Source organism: Ochotona curzoniae, unplaced genomic scaffold, assembly GCF_017591425.1.
Source record: "Ochotona curzoniae isolate NIBS_2020 unplaced genomic scaffold, NIBS_Ocur_1.0 contig_2318, whole genome shotgun sequence".
In the NCBI taxonomy this organism is placed as follows: Eukaryota; Metazoa; Chordata; class Mammalia; order Lagomorpha; family Ochotonidae; genus Ochotona; species Ochotona curzoniae.
The window spans coordinates 15,051,101-15,070,423 of record NW_024465419.1 but is presented as its reverse complement, the minus strand read 5'-3'; the positions used below and the strand labels follow the sequence as shown (position 1 = coordinate 15,070,423).

The 19,323-nt window shown below is 41.1% G+C and overlaps 1 protein-coding gene across 2 annotated transcripts in view; it reads left to right on the top strand.

Annotated features, from left to right (window-relative positions):
- UBR5 (ubiquitin protein ligase E3 component n-recognin 5) overlaps positions 1–19,323 on the top strand; it is a 144,065-nt gene that overhangs the window by 58,953 nt on the left and 65,789 nt on the right. Inside the window, exons 6-9 of one of the 2 annotated variants that reach the window (XM_040972668.1) lie at positions 2,894–3,083; positions 3,273–3,432; positions 3,987–4,136; positions 5,955–6,148. In XM_040972668.1, the coding sequence (XP_040828602.1) occupies positions 2,894–3,083; positions 3,273–3,432; positions 3,987–4,136; positions 5,955–6,148 (694 nt within the window). Of the gene's footprint in view, positions 1–2,893; positions 3,084–3,272; positions 3,433–3,986; positions 4,137–5,936; positions 6,149–19,323 lie in introns of both variants that reach the window. The other variant, XM_040972667.1, reaches the window with a different exon arrangement.

Sequence of the window (19,323 nt, the reverse complement as noted above, 5' to 3'; positions counted from 1 at the left end):
TTATTGGTAAGTCAGATATACAGACAGGAGGAGACAGAGAGGAAGATCTTCTGTCCGTTGATTCACTCCCCAAGTGACTGCAATGTGGGTGAGGCGCTGATCTGAAGCCAGGATCCAGGAGCTTCTTCTGGGTCTCCCACATGGGTGCAGGGTCCTGATGCTTTGGGCCATCCTCAACTGCTTTCCCAGACTACAAGCAGAGAGCTGGATGGGAAATGGGGCTGCCGGGATTAGAACCAGTGCCCATATGGGATCCTGGTGTGCAAGGCAAGGACCATAACCACTACATTATCACATCTTATGAGACTTTTTAAAGTTAATGTAGAAATGGAATTAGGAAGGAAGTTGGTGTGAAGATTTAAAAGGTTTTTTCAGAATGCACGTTTTCTGTGAACTTTTGAAGGACCTCCTGCTAGTTTTATCATTTGCATATTGGTTTTGGAGAATGTTTAAGTCCTTAGTCCATTTTCTGATCAGGTCAGTTGTTGGCGTCTGTATGTTTGGATATTAACTGTTTGACATAATTTGCCAGCATTTTCTTCTCTCAGATTCCCTTTTTCTTTTGTTTTCCACATTAACATATCAAATTTTATTTTCTTGTTTAGTTTATAAGTTAAGTTCTTCAGATTTACAATGTGGCAGTGGTTAAATGAAATCTATAAAACAGGAAGGAAGTCCTTCCTTGAGTCTTATTCCTTGTGCTATGGTCCCTTTCATCAGTACCATGGCTCTATTTCTGCTTAAGCCTCATGTGGCCGTGCTAGCAGCCAGCCACTAGCATTCCTGTGACCAATTCCTGAGATCTTTGCCCATTTCCTTTGGAGGGGCTTCATCGCCTTTCATTCACACACGCACATGAAACTTAAAGATTTATTTTAATTGAAATGCATAGATGGAGGGAAAGATCTTTGAACTGCTGGTTGCTCTCTAAATGACTGCAATGGCCAGAGCTGGTCCAGGTCGGTACCATGAATCTGCAACTCCCATCGGGGTTGCCTCAATGTGTTGAAGGGTCTAAATAGTTGCACCATCCTCCACTACCTTTGCTGATGCATTAGCAAAGAGTTGTATTAAAAGTAGAGCAGCTGGTTCAATGCCACTGTCACAAGTAGTAGTTTAATGTGCTGTGCCACAATAGAAGCTCCGTGCACAAAAATATTCAGATTTCATTAGTCTTATTTGTCTATATTTGCTTTTCTTGCCTGTGTGTGTCACGAAGGTTTTTCTATGTGTTTTCTTCTAGTTGTATAATTTTATGTCCTTGAGCCTTTTTAGTTAAATCTTTGTATATGATAAAAGATCCAGCTCTGTTGTTCTGCATGTGGATGCAGCACCACTTGTTGGAGGAACTGTCCTTTTCTCATTGAGTGGTTTTGGCTGGATGTGCAAGGGTTTGTTTCTGGAGTCGGTATTGGATTCCATTTATTTGTTTGTGCCTGGGTCACTGTTTTAATTACTGTTGCTCTTTTATATGTTTGAAATTATGAAGTGCTAATATTCCAGCTTTTTGTTTTTCCAAATTGTTTTGGCTGTTTTGAAATATGCTTGGATGTCATGTGAGTTTTAGCATGATTTTTTTTATTTCTTAAAATGGAAAAATTGTTGGGATTTTGATAGAGGTTATTAAATTTATACTGACTTCCCATCTAATCCATGTAGATATTATTGTAGCGTATTTTTCTTAATTGTGTTGTCTTTAATTTTTTTCAGTAATATTTTGTCTTTTGCTAACTTGTTTTTATGTTTTGATAATCTATAAAGGGAATTGTTTCCCAGATTTCCTCTTTGTTTGGTTCATGTTGCGTACTTTGATGATGCCTCTTTGTCTGTCTTCTGTCCTGTGACTAGTCTCTTAGCATGGCATTTCTAAAAATCTGTTGCTGCTTTCATACTGCATCCCTGGAGGTGCTCAATAATGTTCTTCACCAGAACTATCTTACGCGGTTCTGAGATAATAATTACAGCCAGCACAGAAAAATAAATTGATAACGTACGTCAATAAGTACAGAAGGCCTTCAAAAAAGTGTGACACAATTTTGCTTTTCTCATGTTACAAAGGAAGCTGTTTTAGAAGATTTTAGATCGTTTAGATGTCCACTGGACCTGAGAATTGTCACTTTCAAAGCTTTCTAAGGAATAAAAAAGGATGAGACAGTCAAAACTAACTTCACTTACAATTGCCTCTTGAAAGGCTTCAGCCTTTTTAGGGAGTACTGTGGAAGCTGGGAGCAAGATACCTTGCTCTAGCTTAATCGATTAAGGAATGGTTTTCCTTTAGAGAGAAGGGTGACAGTCCCAGTTGAAAAGGCTGGTGTGATTTGTGTGACTGTTTTCTTGCAGGGGTGATTGATTGGAGAAAAGCAGTTGCTTTGTGGGTAGATATCCGGTTGATTTTGAAGGGTTTTGGTGCTCATCTTTGGGGCCAGAAGATGGTGATGCCGTTCCTTTTGTGTATTTGTTCATAGATAAGAAAAACTCATAGTGTTTTTTAAAGTAGTAGTTTCCCTTTAACAAAACTAGTTAATGATAATGTTATTCAAGTAGTTGCAGATGAGTGTTTTATTCTAACAGTTTTGAGTTGGGAGCTCTAAATTTTGCTTTTGTAGCAGAAGAATGTTGGTAAGTCTGATGAGACCTACCATGCAAAAGTGAGATGTGTTTATATTTTAAAGTGTGCTGTTTATCTTTCTAAGAAGTGCTCTGTACTTCTGCATTTAAAAATTGAGACAATGTTGTTTTAAACCTTGAACTGATTTCCCTTTTGTCAAAACCCAACTATAAAGTAGATATGTCAACTTTATCTTAGTTCAAAAGCATGAAAATGAGTCCTGAAGTGATCTTTCCCAGAGTGATTGCTTAAAATGCTGAAATTCTTAAATCTTTTGCTCTCTAGAAGCCGCTGGAGTTCTGGAGTGGGTGGAAGTGGTGGAGGATCCTCCGGCCGCTCCTCAGCTGGAGCTCGAGATTCCCGCCGACAGACGCGGGTCATCCGCACAGGGAGGGACCGAGGGTCCGGGCTTTTGGGCAGCCAGCCTCAGCCGGTCATCCCCGCATCCGTCATTCCTGAGGAGCTGATTTCACAGGTACGGTGCCTGCTGAACTCCTGCTGTCGGCCGGTAGGTAGGACGGGAGGCTTGGTTGGGTTGGCTGAGTCATGACTCAGACCATGAATTGGGCGATTACTGATGCTCTGTCTTCGATCCTGGAAAGTGGTTTTTGATTTTACTTGATAGAAAATGAGCATAGTATCATTCTTTGCTTTTTCATTGCAGGCCCAAGTTGTTTTGCAAGGGAAATCCAGAAGTGTCATTATTCGAGAACTTCAGCGAACAAATCTTGATGTAAATCTTGCTGTAAATAATCTACTTAGCCGGGATGATGAGGATGGAGATGATGGGGATGATACGGCCAGTGAATCTTATTTGCCTGGAGGTTGGTGAATCCCCCTCAGTGGTGTTTCTCATTTATAGACTGCGGGAAGTACTTTAATGTGCTCTTGAGGTTCTGACTGTTTCTAAAGTGGTAGATACTCTCACTCTGGAATTGCTTGATTGAAATGTAAAGTTTTATTTAAGGAAAATTGAAGAAATGGTTTTACTGGATGTGCTCGTTCTTGGTCCCGGTAAACACATGGCTGTGTCAGGGAGGGACAGACTGCTGTGTTTTCATGTCCTGGTTCCTGAAAACACCTAATTTCTCAGCTGTGTTTAGAGTTTTGACTGCTATCTCTATGATGTCACAAGTAGTACAACCTGAATGGGAATGTTTTCTTACCATCACTATTAAATTTAATAAGTAGCCCTGGCAATAATTTGTTGTTCCTTAAGATGTATGTTAATTTCATTTCTGAGGTAGTTGTTGCTTTTTGGCTATGTGTAATATTAGTCTCTGACTTCATTGTGTTGTAATTTTTTGAGGTCTTCCCTCACTCTACAAATGTATTCTCTTTGTAGCTGGGTTGTTTACATGTATGTGTTTGTTTGTAGAGGATCTTATGTCTCTTCTTGATGCTGACATTCATTCCGCCCACCCAAGTGTCATTATTGACGCAGATGCCATGTTTTCTGAAGACATTAGCTATTTTGGTTACCCTTCTTTTCGTCGTTCATCACTTTCCAGGCTAGGATCATCTCGAGGTAATTTTGTATTTATTTCTTTTGACCAGAGGCTGGCTGAATGGAAAGATAGTGGTAAATTCACTGTATTTGAATGTCTAAAGTGTAGTAATTAAAGTTATTACTTGTGTTTTGGGATGCTTTGGCATTAAAACTTGTTCTTAATTTGAAGAGCCACAATAATATTTATAAATTATGTTATTCACATTGTGGAATAGATGCATAATCAAGGCTTATGATTTATTAAATTGTGTTTTTAATTAGGAATATGGAATCTGAGCTAAAAGCGGAATTCTAATTTACAGTGACATGCAGCATTCTGAACTAAGTCTCCTTAGTTTCATTAAAACAAAAATAGAGCTTTTTTCATTTTCAATTCTGATTAGAAGCAAATGGAATAAAGCTACTAGAATGATGTTGGCCCCATGAGCTTCTTAAAATGCTATTTTCCAAAGCTTAAAATTCTATAAAGAGGAAGTTCACAGGGTACTATATAGTGAAAAAAAAAGCCATTAAAACCAGTCTTTCTGGATAGGTGTGTATATAGTTTAATTTGCCATCTGACTTTAAGTCAGTGTTTTTCACTTTCCAGAATATGAGATGGTTTTATTTAAATAACACAAAAACCATCTGTACTTCCTGATCACTGGAAAACATGTTAAATTAAGCCTTACTGATAATGCAGAGTACTTCAAATCATAAAGTAAAAAGCAGCTTTAAAATAACAAATCTGTTAATGTTCTCAACATGCTGAGTTATGCCTAAAAGTTGTAAAGTGAAAGCATACTTAGCTACTTCAAATTTACCTAGTATTGCATTTGCAGATGTTCAGGCTTTAACACAAGTAGCTCTCTTTTTCTTACCTAAGATATTTGTGTACCTGTTATTTTCAACTTGAACTATTTGAAATGGTTGATCCTTATACTTTGACTTCCAAATGTGGCTGATTCATATGTGTCACCTAAATATTGCCTCTGTGCCTTATTATCAGTCGTGGAAAGTTTCGTTAGATTTTTATTGAAAAATTATGTATGAACAGAGTAAAAAAAAACTGGCTGAAGAGTTTATAAGACAATTGTAGGAAAAGCATTTTGGTAGGAAAATTATTAGATTCTTAAGAAAAATAAGCAATACCTGTTTGTGATTCGTTACAATTTTTTAAATGACACATGTATGGAAATCCTACATATAAAATTACACTAATACAGGTCTCAGATTGGGAACAGTCTTACAATGAGTTTATATTAATGGATTTTTGTTTTGATCTTTTTGCATTTCTGTTTCTATGTGTGGAGTTTTTGCCCTCAACCCTCATACTTTGTAGCAGGTACTGTTTTTGGATTGCTTCAAAAGTTCATGGGAAATGGACATTATTTTAAAATTCTTCCGTGAACTTTTTGAAGAATCCTAATGCATTTATGTGTTGAAAATTGGAAAAAAAAAAAGAAAAAAGAAAAAAAAGAAAATTATAATGTTTGCACATTTTGTGAAATATAAAGAAAAAATCTTAATATAAAAAATATAAACATTTGAATGAATGAAATTCAAAAGTTTAAAATTCCATTAAAAAATTCCCAAATTCAATAAAAATGAAGCAAAAATACAGTTTTAAAATACACCGATCTGCCTCCACATAGTTTTAAAAAATACTAGTTTAAAATTTGAAGGGACTAATGTTTTGGGTGTTGCATGTCATCCTTGTTAGATGCACATTTGCATATATTTTGTGAGTAGATAAACTGCTGTGAGTTGCATCCTGAAGGGTCTTTACTAGAGAGTGGCTTACTTTTATCCCACTGGTGTGACCCAATTGCATACCAGTTCTCCTTCTTCCCTTAGAGAGAGACTCTGAGCTGTTGCGTGAACGTGAGTCCGTTTTACGTTTACGTGAACGAAGGTGGCTTGATGGAGCCTCATTTGATAATGAGAGGGGCTCTACCAGCAAGGACGGAGAGCCCTGTTTGGATAAGAAGAACACACCTGTTCAAAGTCCTGTAACACTAGGAGAAGATTTGCAGTGGTGGCCAGATAAGGTATTTGGAAAAAATTCACACCCCTTCCACTTAAATGAGTTCTTAACAAGTTTCTTCTTTTTCTTCCCTTAAAGTTTTGCTCTGTTTATTCAGATTAAAAAAAATTTTTTTTTAAAAATTTTGAATTTCATGGTACAATTCTATGTAGTCTGGGATTCTCCACCTTCTACTTCCCACCCCTGACTGATTTTCCCCATATTGTCACAACAGTACATTGCTTCAGAAGGAGTTACAGTTCCATCAGTCTGCTATGTAAGTGTGCCGACATTGCTGGTACAGACAGTGTCAGACAGTCCATCATCCCGTTGTCTTCATATGTCCAACACTTTCATTGGGAGTGCATGTTTGATTTGGAAGTAAGGATGCATGTTGCATTGTGTTTTCACAAATGGATATGCTCATTCAGAAAGAAAAAGAAGTACATAATAGTGATATTATTCTTAGACAGTTATAAGTAAGGCATCGTTCATTGACTTTATATGAGTCATGTCAGTGAGATATGTTCATTAGTGGGTTTTTTCCCCTGCTTAAATGCGATAAATGAGAAAAAAGAATTTTAATTGTAAATAATGGATTAACGTTTCTTTCAGGACTTAATTTCTGTCTTCATGACTTTAGTAACTTAGATTCCTTGGTACGAGTTCATTATAGCAACATTTGAAATGTTGGGTCGACGTGAGTTTGGTGGGACAAGTGTGTGGTCTTTGATATAGTGTGGATATCAGGACTAGATTGGGGATTTTTGTTTGATAGCTGTCCAGTAGTGATGGTGAATTCTGATAGACCTTTTGCTGTGATTCTTATGGGGAGATAAAAAAACCAACTGACCAGTGGTTGACTGGGGGGAATTGGACTCTACTTCTGAGAAATAAAAATGGTTGGATTTTATCAAGCAGCAGCCAGAATAAGTGGATTTCAGTGTTTAAATGAAAGTCCACCATCGCCATCGAGGGTGATAGAGCCTGTGATGGTCTGTATGTTTCATCATTGCCTTAGGTAATTGGTAAGATCGTTTCAAAGACTTGTAACACACCATGGTTTTCATTTTTTAAAAACTGAAAAGTGTTTTCTTTCTTTGGAACTAGATGGCTAAGAAATTCTTGGTAAGCAGAGATAAACTAAAAGTTGGAAGCTGGTTTTGATTTTTTAAAAAACTGAGTATTTTTTTTGTTTCTTTGGAGCTAAATGGGTAGAAATTCTTGGTAAGCAAATATAAACTAAAAGTTGAAAACTTTAAGGTTGATTACAGAGAGAGTTTGATAAGTATATCTGTTTGAATTTCAATTTGGGATAATGAAAGAAAATATTTAAATTTCTCGTTATGTTTCCAAAGTTATAGTGTGTCTTGACGTAGCTGATTTATTTTCCTCTGCATTCAGTTCATGTGGAACACTTGAATGCAGGAGGAACATGAATTTTAATTAGTCTCTTTGGAATCAAAAGGTTATTGGTAGCTGCCAAACTCTTTCTGAGTTGTGTTCTCCTAGCCATTAAACTAGAAATATCCCAAGTTCTACTTTTTTGCTTCATGCTTAGGGAATGGTTTATGCCTTTGAGCTTTTGCTTTTTTAGGGGTTTGCTTAGATCTTGTTAGAGCTGTGCCTGTGATGTTTGCAAAAGTATTAGAGGACTCACGGATTATGTTTCATTTTATTTTTTAGAATTATTTATGAAAGACATAGGTTAACACACACACACACACACACACACACACACACACACACACACACACACCGACATCCTCTGTCTGCTGATTCATTCTCCAAATGACTATGTCTATTCCAAAGTCAGTAGACAAGTATTAGAGGACTCACGGATTATGTTTCATTTTATTTTTTAGAATTATTTATGAAAGACATAGGTTAACACACACACACACACACACACACACACACACACACACACACACACACACCGACATCCTCTGTCTGCTGATTCATTCTCCAAATGACTATGTCTATTCCAAAGTCAGTAGACAAGTATTAGAGGACTCACGGATTATGTTTCATTTTATTTTTTAGAATTATTTATGAAAGACATAGGTTAACACACACACACACACACACACACACACACACACACACACACCCCCCGACATCCTCTGTCTGCTGATTCATTCTCCAAATGACTATGTCTATTCCAAAGTCAGTAGACAAGTATTAGAGGACTCACGGATTATGTTTCATTTTATTTTTTAGAATTATTTATGAAAGACATAGGTTAGCGGCGCGCGCGCGCACACACACACACAGACACACACAGACACACACACACACACACACACACCCCGACATCCTCTGTCTGCTGATTCATTCTCCAAATGACTATGTCTATTCCAAAGTCAGTAGACAAGAGCAGCTAGGGGGCCTTCCATGTAGATGGGGGACCCAAACAGCTGAATCACTTTCTGCTGCTTTTCTCCAGTCATTAACGGGGAGCTGGATCAGAAGTGGAGCCTTTGGCCGTTAAACTGGTGCTCTTACAGGCTGCTGGCATCACAGGTAGCAGCTTTACCTATTATATCACAGTGCTTGCCCCTTATTTTATTATTTTTGCAAAGATTTGTTTACTGATTAGCAAGTCAGATATACAGAGAGGAGGAGGAGAAGAGAGAGAGAGAGAGAGAGGAAGATCTTCTGTCCATTGATTTACTCCCCAAGTAACCGCAGTGGCCAGAGCTGAGCCTGGAGTCTGAAGCCTCTTCTGGATCTCTCACACAGGTGCACATTCCCAAGGCTTTGGGCTGTCTTCGACTGCTTTCCCAGGCCACAAGCAGGGAGTTGGATGGGAAGTAGAGTAGCTGGTACACACACTGGCACCCATGTGTAACCCCGGCACTTGAGGGGTGAGGATTAGCCAACTGAGTCACTGCGCCAGGCCTGCCAGTGAGCTGGACCAGAAGTGAGACAGCGGGACTTAAGCTCTTGCTCATAAAGGGTGCTGGCACTGTGGGCGGTGTCTTCAGTTACTTCACCGCAATGTTCTGTATTCTTTACTGGGATTTGGTTTTTAAAAAAATGTTGCCAGCTATTTATTTTTCCAGAATAATGTTTTTCTATATCATCTTTATATTAGGCTCCTGGTTGGCAGCTGAGTTTCATAGCTTCCTAAAATCTTACAGCGTAGCTTTGACCTGTTTGTTGTTACAATGAGGAAATGTTATGTTTTTTCTTATGGCAAGCTTATTGCAGATTGAGCAGTGAAAACAGGAAATATTTTCTTATCATTTTAAACATTAGGGTCTAGTATCATTTTTGGGAAGGGATCAGAAAAATGCATTCCAGCTTAATTTTGGAAATGAATTAAATCATTACTTAGTGATTTTAACTGGTGAAAGTCCGTATTTTTCACCCTACCTCTTGTTGGGATACACAAGGAATTCTGTTAATGAGTTAACGGATTTTAATATATATTTGCTTACGACCTATTTAGAGGATCAATGGGTTCTTTAGTAAGAGTTAATATTTTGTGGGCCAAAGAAAAATTTTTTAAAAGATTTATTTTTATTGCAAAGTCAGATATACAGAGACGAAGAGAGACAGAGAGGAAGATATTCTGTGTGATGGTTCATTCCCCAAGCGGCCACAATGCCTGGAGCTTAGCCAATTTGAAGCCAGGAGCCAGGAGCTTCTTCTGGGTCTCCCACGCAGCTACAGGGTCCCAGTGTTCTGGGCCGTCCTCGACTGCTTTCCCAGGCCACAAGCAGCGAGCTGGAGGGGAAGCGGGGCTGCCAGGATTAGAACCGGCGCCCATATGGGATCCCGGGCGTGCAAGGGGAGCACCTTAACCACTACTCTATCATGCCAGGCCCTACAGAAAATTTTTTTAGTGGTGGAATTTTGAAGCCTTTCTAATTTGAACCGGAAATATTTCTTGCAGTCTTTCAATAAATACACTTCTCAGAATTACTCCTTAACTTTTGTTATTTCATCATTGGAAATTATAAGAGTTTGAAAGTTGCATGCAGACAGATCAGTCATTGAGCCTGGAGGGGTCTTCTGGATGTTCCATGTGGGAAGCAGGGCCCCAAACACTTGGGCCACCTTCTGCCACCTCCTCAGGTGCATTAGCGGGAGCTGTATGAGAAGTGGAACAGCCAGGACTGGAACTGGTGCTGCACTGCAAGCAGCAGCTTAACCAGCTGCGCCTGCCCTATGTGGTCTGTGTTATCGCAGCTTGGTGGTTTGCTGGCTTTCTTTTGCTTCCTTGGAGGAACTTGGAGGCAGTCAGGCTTTGCTGCTTCCTTCCTGCCTGGCCCTCACTCTGTATTGGTTGGAGGGATGTGGAGGGTCCACAGTGTCCTGTCCTGATATTTCATGGAGAAAGAGACTGTGCGGGTTCTTTTGAGTTCTGGGATTATCAGGGGAGTCTGGCCTGGGAAGATGTTATTCTGACTGTGCTTGCTTCAGGCAGGCAGATGTGCTGCTGTTTTTTTGTCTTTATTCCCCAAACATTTGTATGAGTGAACAGCATGGAGCACAGAGGCTCCCAGACACAGGGGCAGTTCTTCCCTCCAGGACCTTCGAGGGGAGCTCTCTCCAGAGCTCCTGGTGGGACACCTCCATGTCGATGTCTCATCTGTCTCCAGTTGGCAATGTCAAGGCTTGTTCCATTGGCATCTCTGCCAGGAGCCTCAGTCCTGAGTCCCTGGTTTGTAACCAGCATTTCAGGGTGCCTGCCCCTGTGGCTTAGTTCTGGTAGAAATGGTTTCAAGTAGACCAAATGGGAGTGACAGGTGCTGTATACCTCTCCTGACAGCATTCTTATAAGCTTTAAAGTGGCTCTTCTCATTATTGACTTTCTGAAATTTTCTAGAAAGATTATTTTTTTTTTGTTATTTTAAGTGTTTTCTTCATTCTTTTACTAGGAGGCAAGGATTTGTAGCCCAATATGGGAAAAGAAAACTCTGTGTGTGTGTGTGTGTGTGTGTGTGTGTGTGTGTGTGTGTAGAGAAAGATTTATTTATGTATGTTTATCTGAAAGGCAGAGTTACAGAGGGAAGGAGAGACATGTACTGGTTCACTCCTCAAATGGCTGCAACAGCTGGAAACCAGGAGCTAGGAATTTTCTGGGTTTTCCCAGGGGTGTAGAAGTTCAAGGACCTGGGTCATCTAAACTGGCGTCCATATGGGATGCTGGTGCTGCAGGCAGAGGCTTAGTTACGTATTTTAAAATACTTATGTATTTTAAATAAGACAGTCATTCTGGTTGTAAAAAATGTGGGAGAGAGCATAATTTATTAGGTTCCTTAGCAACTTCTCTCCCTAGGGAGCGCTGTTCTTTAGGTGCTGCTTAAGCACCTGGGAAGCTTCCAGAATGTTCCTTGAGTGGCAGGGGATATAAACAGCTTCTGTGTAGCTTTAATGTTTCTGTACAGCAGTGTGTTTATCACTGCAACATTGACATAGAGTTTAGATACAGTATTTAGTTTTCTATTGTGCTCCTATGGAAGTTCTTTTTAAACCTAGAGCTGCTCAGGGATGCAGTCAGATTGGCAAATCCGCTCTGACTGCACTACATACCTCCCCGCACAGAAGGAAGAGCATGCAGGAGAGAGAATACCTTCAGCTTACAGCTTCCCTGTGGCACTGCAGTGTGGCCCTGAGCACCTCTGTCCAGTGGTCACATACCTGGCTCTTGTCCCCTATCTGTGAGATCCACATCCGGTCAGCTCCTCGGAAAGACTGGGGGTGAACAGCGCAAGCCCTGCAGGCGGCATGGCTAGGGAAGTGGGCGGGGGGGAGGGGGGGTCCTACAAAAAGGGCAAGGCCCCTGGCCTTTCAAAGGAAGGACTGCAAACCCTGACCCTCGGTGGGAGCGGCAGACGGGCGAGTCTGCCAGTCCAGATGACAGCCAGCTTCTCTGAGCAAAACTGCACTGCAACACATAAATTCTCCTGTGCCACCACAAGGAAAGCTTGGCCCTGTTGCCAGGCATTTCAGCAGGTGGCGCACGGGGCAAAGCGCTGTGGCTGTGGACAAGCAAGGGTTACCACACTCCACTGTACTTCATGAGAGTATTGGAACTTGCAGGAAAAATCCAACTTGCAGGCTCTCCTATGTGAGCCTTATTCACATTTGCACTTGACTATCAAAAGTCCATTAAAAATAAATCTTGTAAAAAGAAATTCAGTAACTGCTAGTCGTTTTGCTGTATGTTAGGGTCTGAGTTTTAAGGCAGAAGACAGGGTCCGGTGTGATAGCATAGCAGTTAAAGTCCTGGCCTTGGACACGCCAGGATCCCATGTGGGCGCCAGTTCTAATCCTGGCAGCTCCACTTCCCATCCAGCTCCCTGCTTGTGGCCTGGGAAGGCAGTTGAGGACGGCCCAAGGCTTTGGGACCGTGCACCTGTGTGGGAGACCTGGAAGAGGTTCCTGGCTCCTGGCTTCTGGCTTCGGATTGGCGCAGCACCAGCTGCTGTGCTCACTTGGGGAGTGAATCATCGGATAGAAGATCTTCCTCTCTGTCTCTCCTCCTCTCTGTACATCTGCCTTTCCAATAAAAATAAGTAAATCTTTTTTTTTTTTTAAAGACAGAAGACAGTATTAATTGTTTTGGACAAATGCCATGGTAGAATAAAGCTCAGGCATCTTTGGGGGCTCACAGGTGGCTGGATAGAATGACTGTGAGGAATGTGGACTATGGATTATGACCGTTGGACTTCGTAACCTAGGCCTGCTGCTTACTAACTGGGTGACATTAGTCAAGTTTTAACTTCTTTGAGCCTTGGTTTGGTCTTCTGTAGGCAAGGTTAATAATGGCCTTAGTTCCTGGGGAGATAATTAAATGAATTAATATTCAAAGGTATTGGAAAAAGTTTATGGTGAGTCGAATTATAATAAGGTAAGGTAAATATTTAGAGGTCCAGAAGGTGATGTTTGTATAGTGTGGGTGTACATTTGAATGTGCGGGGGGTGGTGGTTTGGGGAGAATGGGAAGAGAAGGAAGGGGTTAGTGATTCATTCGGGTGGAGGGAAGTGGGGGAGGAGAATGGGAGGTGGGACAGCATTATGAGGAAAGGGAACTTTTAAAAATTAACAGAAAAAATGTTTTTAAAAGCTTTGCACACATTTCAAGACTTGTTGATACTACCACAAAATAAACTTTAATTCAGTTTTTCCCCAATAAATTTCTAACTAGCCAGGTGTATTCTGGTTTCTGAAAAATTTCACCTGAAAACACCAGCTTCTTCATTTCTCTGGCTTAGTTGACTGCTTACTGGATTTTATATTTCTGTAAATAACTTTGATAATGCAACTACACTACCAAGAAGAGATTATCCTACCACTACGTGGTTTTTATCTAACACAATTCTATTTCCAGTTTATTTTTCTAAGACTAGAAATTTAGTTTTATATTTCCAAACTTTACATGTAAATTGCAGCTGTATATGTGCTTATGTATGCTGCCAGCAAGAATTTAAACCAAATAAATTCTGCAAGGCCAGTGTTGTCTTCATATGCAAGGCATTGAAAGGAATTATATAAAAAAAGAATACTATGGGTCAATATGTCTGATGAATATGGCTGTAAATATCTTTAGTTAAAAATGTGACAACTTAACTGGAATGATATATCATAAAGATAATAAGTTAGGGCCTGGCATGGTAGCCTAATAGCCAAAGTCCTCACCTTGCATGTGCCAGGATCCAATATGGGCACCAGTCCTAAACCTGCCCGCCCTGCTTACCATCCAGTTCCCTGTTTGTGGCCTGGAAAGTAGTGGAGGATGGCCCAAAGCAGTGGGACCTTGTACCCACATGGGAGACCCAGGAGAGGCTGCAGACTCCTGAGTTTGGATCGGCTCAGCTTTGGCCATTGTGGCTGCTTGCAGAGTGAATCAACGGACGGAAGATCTTCCTCTTTGTCTCTCCTCCTCTCTGTATAGCTCAATTTCCAATTTTTAAAAATAAAGTTAATATGTCATGGTGCAGATATTGTGGCATTGTGGTTAAAGCTATTCTCTGCAACTCCAGCATCCCATTTGGGCGGGTGCTGATTTGTGTACTAGCTGTCATTTCTGTCCAGCTCCCTGCTTCTGACCTGTGAAAAGCAAGTGGAAGAAGGCTCAAGCACCTTGTGGGAGGCAGGAAGAAGCTTCTGGCCTCTCTCTGCCCGGTGCTGCCTATTTTGGATATCTGGGGAGAGAACCAGCAGATGGGACATCAGTTTAAACACACCTCCCCACCCCCTCCACTCCTGCTTTCTCATTCTCTCTGTGTGGCTGTTTCAAATAACCAAATCTTAGAAGATTAGCCTGCTTTGCCATCTGTGAGGAAGCCTGTCTGTCCACGTATTGTAGTTGGGCTGGAGGAAGCCCCAACCTGTCAGAAACGACAACTAATATTTCATTTAAACAATCAAATGATTGGTTTCTATCACATAATGAAGTAAATGACTAAAATACTGTTCTTTGTGTATAGTTTGTTTCATGCTATCATAGCTTGCTTTAAGGACAAATTTGAGCCAGATAAGAAGTAAGAGCTAATGTTTCCATTATCTTCTTGTGGCTGGTTGTGTGCCATCCATCTCTTATTCAAAAGTGTTAAAGTTCGTTCAGAAGGTGAGAAATACAGACATGTAGGCAAAAGGGTCAGGGAGAGAAGCTGCTGCCTTTGTCCTTGGTGTTGGTCCTCAACTCTCTTAGAAGCAAGGGACCAAGAGCTACAAGGTGTTTGCAGGGACCAGTGGATTCAGTGGCTCACCTGGAATGTGCCCTGAGGCACCAGTCTCTGAAGGGTGCAGTCAACTCAGCTCTGAGGTGGCCTTGGGCACCATCATCCTGCTGTTGGGCTGGTTTGCCCCCAGGCATGCACTCTGGTGAGGATGTTGGAGTTCAGGGTTCCTTGGTTTGTTCCGCCATCTGTTGGCGTGTTCCTGGTTTGTGCTGATGTAATGTACAAGTGAGTACGCCAAGGGTGAGGGGGCAACTTAAACATTTGGTTAAAGTCTTTCTGTTATGATTGGTGTTAGACAGAAGGTATGTGTGAATTCCTTGGGAGTGTCACAGTTGGAAACAGCTGATGCCACCCAGCAGCGCTGGCAAAGGCATCACTGCCTTTAAGCCACATGTTAAAGTTGAAGCATGTGTTGACCAAGTGTGTGCAGGCATGCCAGGCGTAAAGCTAGCTGTGAAAGTTCACCGGGTGCTTGCCTAATGTTTGAAAGTTCTGCTTTGTGGTAGGAGTCGAAGTAGGAATGGGACAAGACTACCAAACACATCAGAATTTGTGAGGAAGTCAACATGATATTTTGCAGTAACAAAAATGTCAAAGTAGAGTCAAAACAGAGAAGTGGCATGATGAGTTTCCTGGGGTTTTGTTTTGTTGGGTTTGAATTGAGTGAATGAACACTTGGCATTCTGAGTGAACCATGGGAATAGGAAACATGTAATCATTTGTGAAAATGGTACTCTTGAGGAAAAAAGGAATTGTCGGGCCTGGCTGGACAAACTAATCCTGCCTCCTGTGGTGCCGGCTTCCTCTGTGAGTTTGTGTCTCAGCTGTTCCACTTCCCAGTTCTCTGCTTGTGGCCTGGGAAAGCAGCAGAGGATGGCCCAAAGCCTTGGACCCTGAACCCATGTGGGAGACCTGAAAGAAGCTCTGGGTACAGGGCTTCGGATCGGCTCAGCTCTGGCTCTTGTGGCCACTTGGAGTGAACCAGTCACTGGAAGATCTTTCTCTGCATCTGCTTCTCTGTGTAAATCTGTGATTATAATAGAAATAAGTAATTTTGTTTTTAGAGAAGAGAATTGTAAGAATTTCAGCAAAAGCAAGGCCAGTTGCTATAGAGGAAGAGAAGGCACTCCAAGGACTCCAGCAGATGCAGCCCTGGTGTCTAAATTGATGGATTTGTGAGATGAGGAGTTGAGAGGATTTCCAACATTCCCACACCTCCTAGTACAGGCCTGACAGTGGAGGAGTGCAGAGGAGGGCACATTTGCAGGGACTTCATGTTGGAGAGGGTGTTTTCACACATCCAGATAGGCCAGCAGAGTTATGTGTTGAAACACTTGACTGACACACAGGGTGTGACTTGATGTGAACCAAGGAGCAGAGAATCTGTGACAGTAAATGCTGTGGTACGAACGGGATGGCAGAAATCATGCAGGTTGGAGGAAAACCTGTGGTGCTGGTGATGCATAAACTAGGGAGTGGCTAGGTTTCTGAAGAGATGATGAGCAGAGACCGGTGGGTTTAGAGAAGAGATATGCTGGTTGAATATACACATTCTCTTGGCAGTTGGGTGTGTTGTTGAAAGGGGGGAAGCTGAAGTGTATGAATAAGACTGCAGAAGAGTACGAGGTTGGTTTACATGGTTATTGGGGAGTAGGAGAGGGGCTGCATGCAGTGGGTGTGTGTTGTCTGCTGGATTGTGAACAGGGTACACCGTGTGTGTGTTTTGGGAGCAGAGATCTAAAAATGAGTGGTGGGCTGATCTTTCTTTCTCTCTGAATGGTGTTTTCTTCGTAAGTAAATTGAGACATAAGACTAATCCTGAAGCAAGAGCCGAAGTGTCATTTTCTGGGTGACTAGGAGAGGAAATCTGTGAACAGTCATCTTCAGTGCACAGGGCTCAATGCTGTGTGTTTTTGTGTGTGTTCCTTCATTTGGGTTTTTAGTTCTACAGCAATTGAGGATGTGTTTTTTTTATAATAACCATTTTGTAGGTTAAGAATTGATTTGGTGACCTCCGTTGTAGCACATACAGCACCACATGCATACAGTGGTTGGCAGCATCCTATGTGGTCATTCTATATGAGTGCCAGATTGAGTCCAAATTTTTTTAAAATGTATTTTTATTTTGAATTCTGAATTATGTGGTACAATTTCGTATAGGCTGGGATTCCTCCCCAAGCTCCCTTCCCCAACAGATTTTCCCCATTTTACTACAATAGTGTAGTCCTTCATAAGGAACCATAATTCTATTAGTCTCTTATCTAAATGTACCCCAATATTTTTGGTACAGACAATGCCAGGCAGTCCAGCATCCCATTGTCTACACATGTCCAACAGTTTCATTGGGAACCTATCTTTTGTCTGAAAGCTGGGATGCATGTTCCATTATTCCTCCACATCTGTATATGACAGACCCCAGTACTCCATCGCTATACATTTCCATAATTGAGAAGCTATGAAAACAGGTCAACAACTGGTATGAGTTAGAACAGCCACAACATCAACAACAAATTACAGCACCATGAAAAAATGTGTTACTGAGTAACCAACACATGAGTGACAAAAAGGAAACACAAAAGTCTCAGGAAAAATGATGGCACCATGTAATCCATGAGCCAGTGATAAATTTGACAAGAGAAAAGGAATTATTTGGAATAAACAAAACTGAACTAAAAAGCATCAAAACACGAGGCATACAAGCCAGAAATGCAACCAACCAACCAAAAAACAGTATGGAAAAACCCTGTAACAAAACGGGCAACGGAAATGAACAGACATTAAAAAAAAAAAAAACAAACAGATTCAAATGGCTAACAGACATATGAAAAGATGCTTAGGCTCCCTAGCCATCGGAGAGATACAAATGAAAACCATGTTGAGGTACCACCTAACTCCAGTGAGACTGGCCTATGATCAGAACTCAGCTAACAACACCTGCTGGTGTGGATGTGGGGAGAAAGCCACCCTCCTTCACTGCTGGTGGGAGTGTAGGCTACAGCCACTGTGGAAATCAGTATGGTGAGTGTTTGGAGAATTTCAAATAAACCTGCCATATGACCCAACTATGCTGCTCCTAGGAATATATCCAATAGAAGCGAAATCTGCATATGAGGAAAGTATCTGTAATCCTATATTTGCAGCAGCACAATCTACAATAGAGAAGACATGAAAACAATCCAGATGTGTGTTCAAAGAAGAGTGGTTAAAGAAACTGTACATCTACTCCATGGAATATTATTCAGCTATTGAGAAGAATGAAGTTATACCGTTTACAATCAGGTGGTCCCAACTTGAGTCCTGTTTTGATCCACTTCTCTGCCAATGTTTCTCGGAAAACAGTGGAAGATGACCCCAGTACTTGGTCTCCTGCACTCATGTGAGGGAGGGACCCAGTGAGTTCGAGGCTTTGGCCTAGCCCACTTCTAGCTGTTGTGAACATTTGGGATGTGTGCTCTCTCTCTCTCTCTCTGAGTGCATGTTGTTGGACTCTTTGTTGGACTGTATTTCAAACAAAATAAATGTTTTATAAAAACAGTGGTTTGGAGAAATTGCATAGCCCATGTGAAAGCACATACTTAAAAGTGTTGGATACAGTTTATTTTTAAAAAGCCATGTTAGTTTATTTTGAAATCAGAGAGAGATGTGAGAGAGAGAGAAAGCTTCCATTCCTGGTTCATGTCCTAGGTGGTTGTAACAGCTAGAGTTGCTACATTGGAGAGGAAACAGAATGGTGGAGTAGGAAGTTCCTGTTTAATGAGAATGGTTTAACTTTTGCAAGTTGAAAAAGGTTCCATTGGGTAGTGAGGATGGCTGCACAGTAGTGTGAATATACTTTTGCCACTCATTGTGCAGCTGAAAATAATTAAAATGGAAATTTTATTATGTATTGTATTTTGTTATATATTTTATTTCGATGAATAGTGCTACTTCCTTTAAAGAAAATGAACATGATCTTGGGCACACACAGGCTTCTGAATGCCCACGTGAGTGAAGCGTGTTCTACAAATAGGCAAAGTGCTTTTGCAGATAAGTGTTTTGAAATTTTTTTGTTTCTGTTGTTATTTTATCCATTAATGCAGAGTTCCAGGGATATTATATTTATTTATTTTTTATTCTTTAAAAATTTATTTATTTTTTTATTGAAAAGATCTTCTGTTTGCTAGTTCACTCCCCAAATGACCTCAGCAGCCAGAGCTGAGCCCATCCAAAACCAGGATCCAGGATGTTCTTCTGGGTCTCCCACACAGGTGCAGGCTCCCAAGGCTCTGGGCCTTCCTTGACTGCTTTCCCAGGCCACAAACAGGGAGCTGGATGGGAAGTGGAGCAGCCCTGATATGAACCTGAGGTGACAGTTTAGCCACTGAGCCATCTCACCAGACCCATGGTGTCTGATGAATTGAAGTCACAATGGGTTAATAGGGCTACATGGTTCCTCTTCTATTGTGATTGCCTCCTGAAGTCTTGCTTACCATTTCCAGAAGGTTTTTCGTGCAGTCTC